The 14,471-nt window shown below is 38.6% G+C and overlaps 1 protein-coding gene across 2 annotated transcripts in view; it reads right to left on the bottom strand.

Moving 5' to 3' along the window:
• Positions 1-12,057: 12,057 nt before the first annotated feature.
• The window catches only part of LOC308692757 (protein NLRC3-like), a 28,244-nt gene continuing 25,830 nt past the window's right edge, over positions 12,058-14,471 (bottom strand). The window contains exons 7-9 of one of the 2 annotated variants that reach the window (XM_081369088.1): positions 14,017-14,187; positions 13,496-13,542; positions 12,058-13,407 (exon numbers count right to left, since the gene is read on the bottom strand). In XM_081369088.1, coding sequence (XP_081225214.1) covers positions 12,884-13,407; positions 13,496-13,542; positions 14,017-14,187 — 742 coding nt within the window. In that variant the 3' untranslated portion in view covers positions 12,058-12,883. The remainder of the gene's footprint in view (positions 13,408-13,495; positions 13,543-14,016; positions 14,188-14,471) is intronic. The other variant, XM_081369089.1, reaches the window with a different exon arrangement.

The raw sequence follows: 14,471 nt of genomic DNA, 5'->3' as shown, positions 1-14,471 counted from the left end.
TTCGTCGTTACACAACAGTGTGTCTCTAATACATGGCCCTTTTCATGGATTTACTACACAAGACTGAAAGCAGTTTTACCAATGCCTCTTCTTGCTAAGCTGTTCGACTGCCGATAGCGGCACAGAATCGGATACCGTGTCGGATGTGTTGATTCCAGATTTCTATAAATGTATATGAATATAAATGTATATAATAAATATAAACCTCAGTGAGCTCCAGCCAATCAGACGTCACGTTCACATGTCCGAGAGCATATCATGTTTTTGTGTCAATTATGGCAAAAACTGAATAAAATCGCTTTGAAAACAGCTGACGAAAATCTGAGGTATTATTGCATAAACTGTGTGTTTAATGTTACAGTTTGTTTTATGCTCATTGTAAGTGATGTGAAATGAGGCGTCTCGCTGAGGTCGGGGTGAGCGATGTCCCCCGAGAGCACAGGGCAGGGGTCCGACTTTGAGAGGCGCTCAGACGTTATCTCCATCAACGGTTGTGGGGAAAATCCAAATTACGAGCCTTCTTCACCAAGGATGAAGAAAACTCAATGGATTCAGTGATGTGGAATGAGATCGCGGGAGCTTGGTGAACTTGTTTACTGGTAACTTGCTTGTTGGACTCGCTGGCTTATGTTAAAGGGGGGGGGGGGGGTACAATGGTGTTTCATGTATTCAGAGTTGTTTACAGTGTTAAAGAGATGGATTCTCATGCTTAACATGGCCAAAGTTTTTTTAAATTATTTTGGACGAATAACGGAGAATTTCTGTGCCGAAAATCTTACTTCCGGGTTGGTACAAGTTTCGGCTGTTTTTTTTTTGACCGTGGATCTAATGACGTGGACCAGAGTGGAACTCCTTATATGAGCATTTCTCCCGGAAAAGCTCGCCCGCGCACACGTCGCCCAGAGGAGAACGAGACCGCGCACATCAACGCGCTTCAACAGGAAATCATCGGCAGCGCTGCATAGTGTCTCCAAAGTGTTTTTGGTGAGGGAAAGCTTACCAAAGAACCCAGCGTTAGGAACAGTGGATGCAGAAACGAGTTGTGTAGACTGTTTGTTCCCTGCATTTCGACGATGAATGTTTTATAAACAAAGCCCAGATCGACGGATTCTCTCTATGGCTCTGGCTCCGCCCACACGGCCCGCCTCCAGACGCTCGGTTTTTCCGGAAAGACTCGGTACAGCCTATTTTCTCTTATAAATATAATAAAACTAAAAGACTTTTTGGAGATATGAAGGATGCAATACAACTCTATAGGTACTCAAGATTAACAGGAGATTGAGTGAAAATGAGCATTTCACCCCCCCTTTAATTTAGCCTACTCAGCCTCCCAGGTGTATGTTCTTTATGTATTGTGTAGCTGAATAACTGTTAATGTGGGGTGCGTTAACACACCGGACACCTACTCAGCCTGTTGTTCTGTGTGCTACTGTGTAGTTAAATAACTTCCCTTTTCAGATTAAATGTCTGTTCTTGGTCTTGGATTTTGTGAAATAAATTTCTAAATAAATGCCACTTATACTCCAGAGCGACTTATAGTTCGGAAAATACGGTAACTGTATGTGTTGCAAACAGACGGTAAACAAAAAGCATTGAAAAGCACTACAATGAAAAGACTTCCGTGTAAGAACACAATAGTTTTTCAGGCAGTAATGATAATAGTCTTTTAGCGCCCTCTGCTGGACCGGCCTGCACTGTACTTTTCAACAGCAGCCATTCAAAAACACTCCAACTTTAATTGAGATCACATTCAAAGGGTGTAACGATATATCTTTAGATTGTATCCTACTTTGAAATGAAAGACTCAATTCATGTACAAATTCACAATGAAGGAAAATGTTGTCAAGCGATCCCCATTCACACGGATCTGTGAAAATGACTGACTTAATCTAAGCCCTGTCTGTGAAACCGGGCCTAAATCATGTCAGCTTTTCTGACATAATGGCATTTATCCTTCCAAATAAAGTAGAAATTTCTTTTTTAATCTTGTTTAATAATTCGATCTTGTTGTCTGAAGTTTCTAATGAAAAGGCAGGGTACGAAGGCTCCTTCAAATCTAATGTATAGAAATGTAAAAATAATATATATATAAAGCAGTTCAAATGTTGACATATCTTTTTTGAAACCTGTTTTGTTTTCGGGGAACTGGATATAAAAAGTTCAGTACAAACATTACTACCTCTCCTCAACGGCAGCTGTAGGCTGGACCTCCGTTGGCTGGACCGTCCCATTTATCAACAATATGTTTGACCTTCACAGCCTTCGAAAGAAGCAGCCTCTGAACTGGGACACAGCTATAATGCGTTCCTGTCTGTTCTTGTGAAACGTCATCAGTCTCTGCCCAAGTCAGGCCCGGAGTGGGTAATCGGGAGAATCAGGAGAATTCCCGGTGGGCCGCTTCACTTTTGGGCCGGTCGAGGAATTTTTGTTTTGTTTTGTTTTGTCACATTTCAATGTCACGTTAGTTACATGGGCTACACACGTTTCGCATTCTGACACCGCAGCGCGCAGCCTCAGCATGGGTTGTACCATGTGAGGGAGTTCTCCCCTCCCCTCCGATAGAGTTGGTTGGGTTAGTCCGTCTTTTCCAAAACGTTTTGTCAGGTAGGCTACCGCGGCACCACCGGCGCCTACCGAAAGCTGGGCCGGCCCTACCGTAACGGTACACGTCAGGGAGGATGGATGGGAGGAAGAGGCCAGGAGGTATGGAAGCTTTGTTTCCGCCACAGAATAAAACATTTTAAATGATAATTGCGACTTTTTATCTCAGTCAGAATTGCGAGATATAAATTCAGAATTGTATGAAATAAAGTCGCAATTGCTTCTTATAAAGTCAGAACTGCGTGAAATAAAGTAGCAATTGCTTATAAAATCAGAACTGCAAGATATATAGTCAGAATTGTGTGATATAAAGTCGCAATTGTGTGTTATAAAGTCAGAATTGCCAGATATAAAGTCAGAATTGTGTGAAATAAAGTCGCAATTGCTTCTTATAAAGTCTAAGTGAATTATTATTTAACCTTTACATTATTTGTTAACCCATGGTATTAATACAAACTACACAATAGTAAGAGCCGAACTGTTGCTTCATTTATCCAATTTAGAAAAAGTGCTAATTTGGAATTCCACCATGGAAAAAGTGGGCCGGTCTTGGCCTGAAACTCCCGGGCTGAAAAGTGGCCCCACTCCGGCCCTGGCCCAAGTACTTTTCCGATTCAGTTCACATCTGTGACAGTTCAAATCCCCAGAAGTGTTCTTCCTCCGCCCCGTCATGCATCGGACGTTAGTTTGGATCCACTTACTAACTGCTGGTTGCTCTTTTAATGAAGGCAGAACAGTGGATTTGTCTGTACAAATCAACAAAAAATATACATCAGGCTCTGTTACATGCAGTCTCCTCTACACAGCACACAGATCTCAAGCTCCTGTTAGCAGATAAACATACAGAAACCCTGTAGACTAGCACGTGGAAACATGTAGTGACAAACTGACCTATATACGCACAAGTGCTTTGTTCCCGCGGCTGTGTTCCCAGCAGGTAATCAGCGCCAGACGCGTTGGTGACTTAGGAAATCTGTCATATCTTTGCTTTGTGAATACCTCTAAAGCCCATATACTAGTGACGTAAATTACGTCATCACGTTGATTCTCACGTTCGAATTTCCAAGATGGCTGCCGAAAGAAGAAAGTTATAAGCGAAACAAAATTTCTCTCGTGTTTGGCATCAAAATCCACTATGAAGGTGAGTATTTTTTTGTTTCAAACCCAAAACTTTTGATAGAATATACATTTAACTTGAATTAGGTGAAGTTTGGCATTGATTGTAACATTCGCATGTGTTTTTTTACGATCCGCAAGTGACGTTGTTGTCAAAAGCAGAATCGGCCATTCAATCATATTGGCTTCCAAAACTTCTCCCAGTTTTCATCAATCCGTGCAGTATTTTTCAAAGTAATCATACAGAACGAAGGTTTAGAATCTCTAGATTACATTATTGGCATGATTTTGTCAAACATATAAATAAATACCATGGATGGTTATGGATTTGTGTAGGAACAACTGTGCTTCTGGCTGCCTGCTAGGTCATGTGACTAGTGATGGCCGGTTCGTGAACGAATCGTTCTTTTGAACCGGTTCTTTTTAGTGAACTGGTCGAACCAGTACACTAAATCGGACTGAATCGTTCGAAACAGTTCGCGTCTTGCGTCAGCGCTGATCCACAAGTTAAGTTACTCACTTTCGGACATGCCTGAGTCCTGACAGTCCCTTCGACTCAAAATAAACCAATATCCCGAAATAGGCATATATGTTACTCCAGTAAATCCAACAGTTCACTGAACTGAGACATGTTGTGCTGAGAGAAGTGATGAGCACGAGCAGTTGATACTGAGCATGCGCGCACTTACCGAACGTACAGGTATACAGCGGTTCTCGGATCACCAGTACAGAACCGAGAACTGTTTCTTTCGGACACGTTCGATACAGAGAACCGACGAGCTGATGAGCTGAGCATGCGTGGAATTTTTTCAGAGGGACGAAATGCATGTTTCTTAAGTATTTTATTGAACATCAATAAGTGTAACAAAATAAAAAATGTTAGAAACATGTTTATCACATAGGCTACTGCCTTTTCACTGTATTATTTTAAAGATTGGAAACAATGAATGGATTATAAAACTAAACATTTATTATTATACTAAAACATTATTTTCAGGAACAGATAATTTAATTTCTAAGTAAGGTGATATACATTTTTGACGTAAACTCTTCCCAAGGTTTTAAAGGGTGCAAATTAAATGTTTATAATGTGTTAATCAAAACATAACGTATTAAACATACTGGAGTCAGACATGCATCGAGTTTTTAGTTTTGTCGACTGAATTAGCCTAGTAAGGTTTCAGTAGTTCCCAGCTCACACACAGGCATATGCTACGGTTCGGTTCTCGAGTCAAGAACTGGTTGTTGCAGCAGTTCTCGGATCACCAGTACAGAACCGAGAACTGTTTCTTTCGGACGCGTTCGATACGGAGAATCGATGAGCTGGAGAGACTGCGCATGCGTGATCGCACCGTCTCTGAACCGAACTTTCTTTTGGCCAACTGATGCTGTGTTTATATACTGCGTGCTGTGCTGTTACATGAGCACGGGTGAACCAAGGACTTGAATGAGGGGCCGAATGTAAGTTTAAGCGGCGAAATGTAAGTTTATTTAATTACAAATAAAATAAAAATGATGAAGACCAGTTTATTCACTTTAAGATATGTAAAACATCCGCGTTTGCGCATTGCCTTAGGCCTACTGGGTTCATTTTCAAAACGTAAATGTAAGAAACCTATCCAAGATGATTATGACGATGAGTACTATTATTTAACTGAAGTTATAATTACAAATGCCTTTATTTGAATGTATATTTATACGCCGGGATGATAGAATTGACGTCATTACGTGATGACGTAAAAGAACTGGTGAACCGGTTTTTTGAACCGGTTCATTGAAACGAACTGTCCGAAAGAACCGGTTCGCGGAAAAGAACCGGACTTCCCATCACTACATGTGACCCGTTTCTAGCAAGCTGATTGGCCGAATCTTACAAACATTTCAGCCCATGTGTGCTGTATTATTCTGCACAGAGTTGGTAAAATTGAATTATGTTCACAATTACTGAAATGTCTTTTTTTTCAAAAGTAAATTAAAGCAGCAAAAACAACCAAATGTCTGTAGTACTTGTAGGCTGTGTGTTGTGAGAATGAATTTCTTTGGCCTACTGATGTTTATTCTTAAACAAAATTCAACATACATGCATTTATTGATTTCTAAATGATAAATAACATAATCATCAATTAATATTACTTCTGAGAAATAAATAATTGTCTATTTTGTAGGTATTTTTACTAATGGGCGGCCCTTCTTGATGAAGCGATGCCAGTGGTGGGAAAATAACTTGACTTCCATATCATTCAAGGTGAGTCGTTTTTCATCCTAACTGAAATAAATAGAATTATGGAGTAGTAGTCTTAATATGTATATATTTATTTTAAATTATACTGAAAAACTGGAGTAGGTCCTGTGGTGTTTACATATTTATATTTCCACAACAACAAAATAGAAATTTCTTCTAGATGAGCAATTTTGGAACTGCATTCAATATTCATGAATTAAATTGGATATAAATTACAGAAAAACTTATTTTTTTCCCCTAGGTTATACCATCATGCCACCAAAGAAAAAGTCGAAGCGGGATCGTTTTCTCCTCAGCCAGGCCTGTCTCGTTAGTATTTGATGGAACATTTCACTGCTGTACCAGCTAATCATGAGGAGTTAAAGAATGGTCACGTGTTACTCTCATTCATCTCTAATGACTATTCTTGGACGAATGTTGTCCGGGATATAAGTAACAAAATTCCTGGAATCTCAATTCTACAGCATCAAGTGGTATCCCTTGTGTCCAGATCATTACACAGATTTAAGAACCTCTCTCGTGATGCAGAGATGGCAAAATTTAAGGAGATCTGCAATGAAGTTTTCCCTGTACATCACTCCCCTAGTTCCAGGACTGATCCTCCTACATCTATGAGTGATGTACCCACCTCTCCACAGTTAGAACCTACATCATCAGTTGAGAATACACCTTCACCCTCAGCCTTGACCCCTGAATCGATCACCCTTCCACAGCTAAGGGGAGATGTCTCGAAGACTGGAATTCATGGCAAAATCTAGAAGTGAAATGAAGCAAAAGCATGCTGTGGAGATGAAGTTGTTAAGGAAGCAGCTGAGACAGCATAAGAGTGTGAAGTACCTGAACCAGTGTCTTAAAAGGAAAGATGAAATCATAGAGAGGAAAAAATCTACAATTAGGATTCTTCGACATGAACTGAAAACCACAAAATGGGATACTGAACTAGAGGAAACTAAATTTAAGTTGGCCAGACTGATAAAGAAGCACCGCAGATTGAAGCAGTCCAACAAGAACAGGCGTCTTACTACTGTTAGTAAAAAACTTGATGAGAATGACCATACTAGACTCTCAAACTTGTTAACTGAAAAAGATGACGAGATAAGGTACTTAGAGAATGAAACACTCTGTCTTAAAGAATCCATTACTAATGAAGCGTCTGTTGTGGAGAAAAATACTAAGAAAGATGAGAAAACCTTCTTATTAGATATGAGACAGATGGTGTATGATTCAATAATCAACCAAGTTCCTACTAAGAATATACCAGTACTCATCAGAAGGTTTGCTATGCGATTTGGAGAAAAGATTACTGCTGTTCCCCACAAAAATACTGTCGAGCAGATGGCCCGGGAGCTTGGTGCGATATCGGACCTACAAACCGCTGAAGTGGCAATGACTACCGAGAACCTTACATTAGGATTTGACGCAACAACACAGGAAGGTGTTAATATAGCATACATCTTACAACTAAAACAAAGTGCTTTGTAATAGCCATCGATCAGTTACCCGGTGGCACTGCGGAAGACTATGCTGAACATGTGACAAGTTCTATTGATGAACTGGCTAAAGTTTATTCAGTTTTTTATTTCTGTGATTACCAAGACTGCCGTAAATCTATTATCAGCAACATTTCAAATGTTATGACAGACCGCGCAGTTGTAAACCACGCTGCAATCCAGAGAATTTCAGAGTCGTGGGGCAAAGCTCTTAATGAGCTTAACTGCCACCTTCATCCCATCGACACCATTGCCAGTTCATGTCGGGCTGCATTGAAGACAATAGCCGCGTTTCCATTGTAGGGCCAGGGCCGGGCCGTGCTAGTGCGTGCCAGGGCCAGTCGCGTTTCCACTGTCACTTCCGGGGCTTGATCGGGGCTTACTCGGGGCCAACGGCCAGGATTTCTGGCCCGTCGAATACCTTGGGCCAAAGCGGGCCAGCTCGGGCTAAAGAAGTGGTTACAAACAGAGGCGGAGTTCACCTGAGTCGGGAGACGGCAGCGCCGGATGATTCTGTCAGCATTAAAGACTTCTAAAATAATTTAACTCGCGTTCATGTTTGAATGCCTTCTGTTTGTGATGCAAAAGACTATGCGCGCTAACCATTACCATAGTAAACATAGTAAACGCTTGAAGATACGCATAGTAAAAAAAACAGTGAACGCTTGAAGAAATCAGACCAATCATAAAGGCTATCACAATCATGTTTTTATTTTATCTGTCAGTAGCCTACGTCTCTCTCTTTATACCGGACTATCATAAAATAAATAAATAATACAAGCCTATTACCTCCTCTCAGCTGGCCTAGCGCAGACTGAAAGAAGCGCATAAATGACGACACAAGGCCTGCGACAGTACAGGTATTAACACCATGGTCTGAATACAACATTCAGGCATAAATACTGGCAATAATACAGATCTTAAACATATAGAAAACAATGTTCATCAGGATTTGGTGACATTTCAACCGTAAAAGTAAAGATATCATTTCAACCCGGTTACATATGCATATCCTCATCTGCATGTAATCTCCATATGTCTAATGTAGCCTACAGATGACAGGAGACCGCACATGGTTGAACACAACTGGCTTTACTTTTGTCTGCCTATAATAAAGATAGCAATAGCGCCTCAAAGCGTTCACGCAAAACAACAGGTAAGTCTTCCACAGCTTCAAATTGAGTTTAAGGATACACTGTCTCTTTTCAGCAAGTCTCTTCTATTCCTTCTGAAGATGTGACTGTCTGGTGTTTGAACAATGTAAGACCTTGGCTGTTCAGGTTTATCAAGAACTACTGCAGGTAGCCATTTGCTATTCTGTCTAATTCTCACTCTTTCACCTTTCTTCATTTCAGGTAGCTTTCTTATCACATGATCAAAGTACTGCTTTTTATTATTTGCCTGTTTCTCAGTCTGTTATGCACCTGTCTGAAAACCTTGGACATCAGCAGTTTCTTTGACACTGGAATGTTTGATTCTTATTCGCATGAGTAACTGTGCTGTTTCTGTACTCCAGGAGACTAATGTCTGTTACTGTCCTGTGCTTTTTTCAGCAGATTTTATATTGTTTGTACTGCTCTCTTTGCCTGACAATTTGCCTCTGGAAATCCAGGACTTACAAAAAATTTGTTTATTCAAGTGTGCTATTAATATACTTCTTTTTAACTAAAAATAAGAAAGTATACTTTGTCTACTTTTTATGAACTTCTCAGCTTTTTGTTTAAAATATTGTTGTTTTTTAATAAAACTTACCCACAATCAAGTGTTGATAAAAAGGATGCATGAAGCTACATTAAAATGTTTTTAAAATGGAAAGAGTTAAAATACAGTGAAAGATATATTTTAAGTATAAAAAATTCACACCTAAATAGGAACAAAGTAGTAAAAATATAGCTGCAAGCAGCCATTATCGGGGCCAAGTGCAAACAAGACAACAAACCATGCCAACATGTCTGAGAGTGTCAGACCAACTGCAACAATGAGCAATTAAATGCATTAAGATGATTTTAGGCAAAATGGATGAAAAAATCATATATACAGTCACTAATATTATGATTTGGTGGTTTGTCACTTTTGACAAATAGGTGGCGCAGTTACAAAACTGATGTGATGTGGTCAGAGTGAAGTGACAATGACACATATAAAGTTTGGTGTCAATATGTCAAGGCATTGCAGAGATAAAGCCTGAATAGTGCTTTTAGCATCATGCCTCAACTTTGGTGCTGCGCTATACGAAAACGGTTTCGCCTATCGACACGAAATCCATAACTTTTAGTCGGCACAGTCTGGAGATGATACGATTCGATTTTGGTGAAAATCGGACAAACAGTCTAGAAGTTCGAAAAAGTAGGTTTTAAAAGAACAAAGATGACGGACGGGAAGTTTGGCTGACTATGGCAAACTTGGTATCTATGTTTTCGTTACATAGCCCAAGGAATAACCCAAGGAATCTATTAAGACTAGTGTCATTACAATAGGCACATTTCTTCAAAAGTTATTATTAGCATTTTTGGAATTTTTGTTATAACTTTTTTACCACAAGGTGGCGCTGCCCTGAAACTTTTTGAGTACCTTCAAGGCTTGGTGCCGATGACTCGTAACGATACTATAGCATTTTATTTCACAATCCTGTATTGAAGTCTATGGCAATCTCATGTTTTGTACTATTATAGCACCAACAAGAGGCACAATCCCACTATTTTTTATGTGTCCTCAGAGTGAGTCAATACATGTGTGTCAAATTTGGTGAAAATATCTCATTTAGTTTTGGAGTTATAGACATTTATGACGCAAAAAATGACTGACACATGACTTTGTTTGCATTTTTTTGCCACTTACTATTAATATTTTGTCATTTGGGCATTAGCATTTAGCCACCGACCTATGTTTCCAAATTTCCTACAGTGGTTTCGTCTCGATCGGTCTAACGGTTTTGAAGATATTGGCGAAACCTAGCATGTTTGGTATCGTTGGACTCGGTAAGGATTCAGGAACCTAAGGAGATGAAAATAATTATTTTTCCGTGAAAATAAGTCAACCACACCCAGAGTTATAAGCATTTAAAAATTTTACTTTACCACTAGGTGGTACTGGTTTGAAACTTCTCAGGCTCCTTCAGGGCATCGTGCTGATGACCCATACCGAGTTTCGTAACGATACGTTCATGTGTTCATAAAATACAGCAATTTGGTACAAATTTTTAAATGGCCGACGCCTAAAATGGTCGATGTGGAAAAATTGGATATAAATTGGATATGTAGCCTCAGGTAATTCTTGTGATGATCTGGTTCATTTTCGTGAAAATCAAAACAATGGCGTAGGAGTAGTTCGAAAAAGTAGATTTTTCTGAGAATTCAAAATGGCAGATACATTTTTATGACGGAAAATTACGTCATAGGGTGCAATCGAATCATCTCGAGTTGAACGCCAAAGAACGCCATAAGAACGCCAACGATTTCAATAGATGCCAACGCACTTTCAGTGCTTGGCCCCTAATAATATATAAATAGTAAACTATAAGGGTCAGATTTACTAAACAGGGCAATTTAGCATGAGAGCACAATTCCAAAACAGCTTGTGATTTACAGACGACATGCAAATTAAAGAACACAGCTGGATTATTTCCATAATGACCAACGCAATCTACCAGGTAGCATCTGGTTTAAGGCGTGCTTTTTTTGGGCGTTAAATAATGGCGCAAACACCAGTACATTGACGAGCACAAACCTTAGTAAATCACCTTGCGTGATTCATTTAAATACTCTCCTCCCATAAATACTGCATCTGAAAGGGAAACCTCTACAAATGCTTATGCAATAAGGTCAGCCGCCTTTTCAGCATACATTTTTCTCTTTAGTAAATCCTGACAGTAGTTTATTAACGCCAAAAGAGGGTTTGCGCTGGTGCAAGCTGTTAGTAAATCTGGCCCTTAGTATGATGCACTTTGTTGGACTTCCGAAGACATACACCCATTCACTGCCATTATAAAGCTTGGAAGAGCCAGGACATTTTTTAATATAACTCCGATTGTATTCGTCTGAAAGAAGAATGTCATATACACCTAGGATGACTTCAGGGTGAGTAAATTTACATTTTTGGGTTAACTATCCCTTTAAGTTCAGTATAAAACTACTAAACTAGTAGTTTACTGAGAAAATACTTTAAAGTGTACTTTCATAAACTAAAAAATGTGCTACAAATATTAAAATAGCAAACTACTAGTATACTTAAGTTCACTTGTAGCACAGATGCAGTACAAATGATAAACACAGTTGTGAACTAGTTGTGCACATAAAGTACACTTAAATGTATACTTTACTAAAAAAGTTGGCCAATTTAGTCCCAAGCAGTATTGAAATAGTACACTTACAAGTATAATTCTACATTGATATTAGTATACTTACTACAAGCATACTAATTTTCAAGTATGCTTTATGTATACTTGGAAAAAAATGAACTTGAAGTATACTTTTTCATAAGGGCTTTATAATCTTTTCGTAATCTTTATATATATATATAAGATTGAGTTCTTATAAGTTTTAATATTTTATAATGTAATAATTTCAGAGTTAATATACAATTAACAGTAACAGTAGGCCATAACAAGACAGTAGCTTATAATTTAATTACTTGTTTAATGACATATTTTTATTAAATGAAGGCCAGTATCACTGGTACTAATACATAAACATTAATTATATCCATTTAACATTACAGTGTAATTGAAAGCTATCAATTAAAGAAAAAAAGAATAATAATAATTTAAGTGAACTTAAAACAATCCTCACATAAATACATAATAAAATTTAATATTTACCTGTGCCCTGTGAAATATACAGAAATTAAATAAAGTTATCAAACAGTCTGCACTGCATAAATTATAACTTACATATAGATTAATCCTTAATAAAACTACAAAAGTTCTTTAGTCAAGAGCAGTGAGCAATTTTATCTGTTTGTCCTTTGTTTTTTGATTAACATTAATGACAGAGAGAATTAGTGGCTGCTGCCACTTTAAGATTCCGATGCTGCCACACATGACGTGGATCTCACACACGTCCCAGTTTCTCACAGCTATTTACTTTCATTTAAGACTTTGGTTAACTAATTTAGGACTGGTCTTATGAGGATACTCAACAAAACGGACAGTTGGGCATAACTGTGTATGTTATTGGTTGTTCAAGCGTGAAAGAACTTGATTCTGGTACGCTGTCTGTGCGCACGATACTGGTGTGCGTCTTTCTGTGCGCCGAGTCTGTTACATAAACAGGACATTAATAGACAGCGAGTTCTCTTTTGTTGTGTTTGAATGGTTTAAAAGCATTTGCATGAATAAGAGCGTGATTATATAATGTAACGCTAGTCAAAGGATGAAAGAAAAAAACGTATGCTGCGTTAACTGCGTTAAATATTTTTTTTCTCATGAAGCTTCATTCTAACAGAGAGAAACTGAAGAATCTGGATAAAGCCTAAATCCAGCATATAGGGGTTCAGTAAATGTGGTGTTGAATGTGTGCAAGTGAATAAGTGTGTGTGTGTCAGAGACACTGTAGAAGGACAGCTTGCCGGCTAACCAGTCCAGATACAATCCTACTCTATTAGAGGGGGGAGAAGGGGTAGTTAAGTTGGTTCTCTTATTACTGTGCCAGGCAGAGTATTTGTTATCAAAGCAGACCAGACTCCAGGACATTTCATTGAGCCCAAACCTACAGTCACTTCCTGTTCTTCTGATTCCCTTATACGTCACTGACAATCCAGCTCCCCTGGCACTCCATTCAGCCTCCCAGTAATAGCGTCCAGATAGACTCTCTCTACACAAAACTTGTTCAAAGCAGTCAAATCTCTCTGGATGATCAGGATAAGGCAGCTCCTCTTCCACCCGTGTCACCCTTCTGTTCCCCTCAGACAGAGAGAGATGATTGTTTGCCGTGTTTGCATCCAGTGTAAGATCACAGGTATCTGCAAACAAGGAGAGAGATTGACAACTTTGTGTGTATGTGTGTGTGTGTGTGTGTGTTTGCACGTGTAAAGCAACAAAAGGACCTACATTTTTGTAGTCCTGGTGTGATTCTGAAATGTTCTCCATGGTCCAAACTAGAAAGAACACAAACACACAATATTACATTTGTGCCATACATTTGCACAAAAAAAATGCAAACTGTTTTTTTTTTTTTTTGTTTAGAATATTTTCTAATAAAAAAACAAATGTGAAAAGTGGGAGTCAGTTTAACACGCCCTAGGTGCGTGTGTGTATACTTAACTATAGTTTGAGGACAAACTAGTTATTTCTGACAAAACATTCCTTTGGGGACATTGTGGATGTCTTTTTGGTAAAACAAACTGATAAAGTTTGTTTTTATTCTAAAATTGCAAAAAAGGGTAGGGTCCTCATTTACAATAGATAGCATTACACATTTACAGGTAAATGTGTCAGTGCATGCAAATATAATATATAGTTATTTTTACCTCAATAAAAATAATTCTAGTTCCATGTGCAAATAGTTTAAAAAAAATTCATTATTTTACATAATTATTGCCATAAAACACTATCACTGCTATGCTACATACTTGAGTATCTCCAGTTTGCAGTTTGGATCCTTCAGTCTCTCTGAGAGCAGCTTTCCTGAATCTCCTGGGTGATTGTAGCTCAGATCCAGCTCTCTCAGGTGTGAGGGGTTTGAACTCAGAGCTGAAGACAGATAACTACAGCCTTCTTCTGTCACCATACAGCCAGATAATCTTTACAAACAGAAAACAAGTTGAGATTAGAATAGACAGTCTACAAAGAGACAAAAGTTTTAGTGTTTTTATATTTTTTTTATTCTGGTATCAATTAAATACAAATGCCTTTCAGTACAGATTTGTTTGCGTTTCCTTCAGAATTTCACTGAACGTGTGGTTAAAAAGTACATTTAATTTCTATTCGCAATCATGATCGTTTAGTGCAGATGTAATTCTCTTTAGAAACGTTGCTGATTTCAGAAGTGACAGCTCATAATTAGTATTGTGGGAAATAAAGTGAC

This window comes from Scardinius erythrophthalmus (assembly GCF_964197995.2).
Source record: "Scardinius erythrophthalmus genome assembly, chromosome: 6".
Classification (NCBI taxonomy): domain Eukaryota; kingdom Metazoa; phylum Chordata; class Actinopteri; order Cypriniformes; family Leuciscidae; genus Scardinius; species Scardinius erythrophthalmus.
Note: the sequence above shows the minus strand (reverse complement) of the source record. Positions and strands in the feature narration are given on the sequence as shown.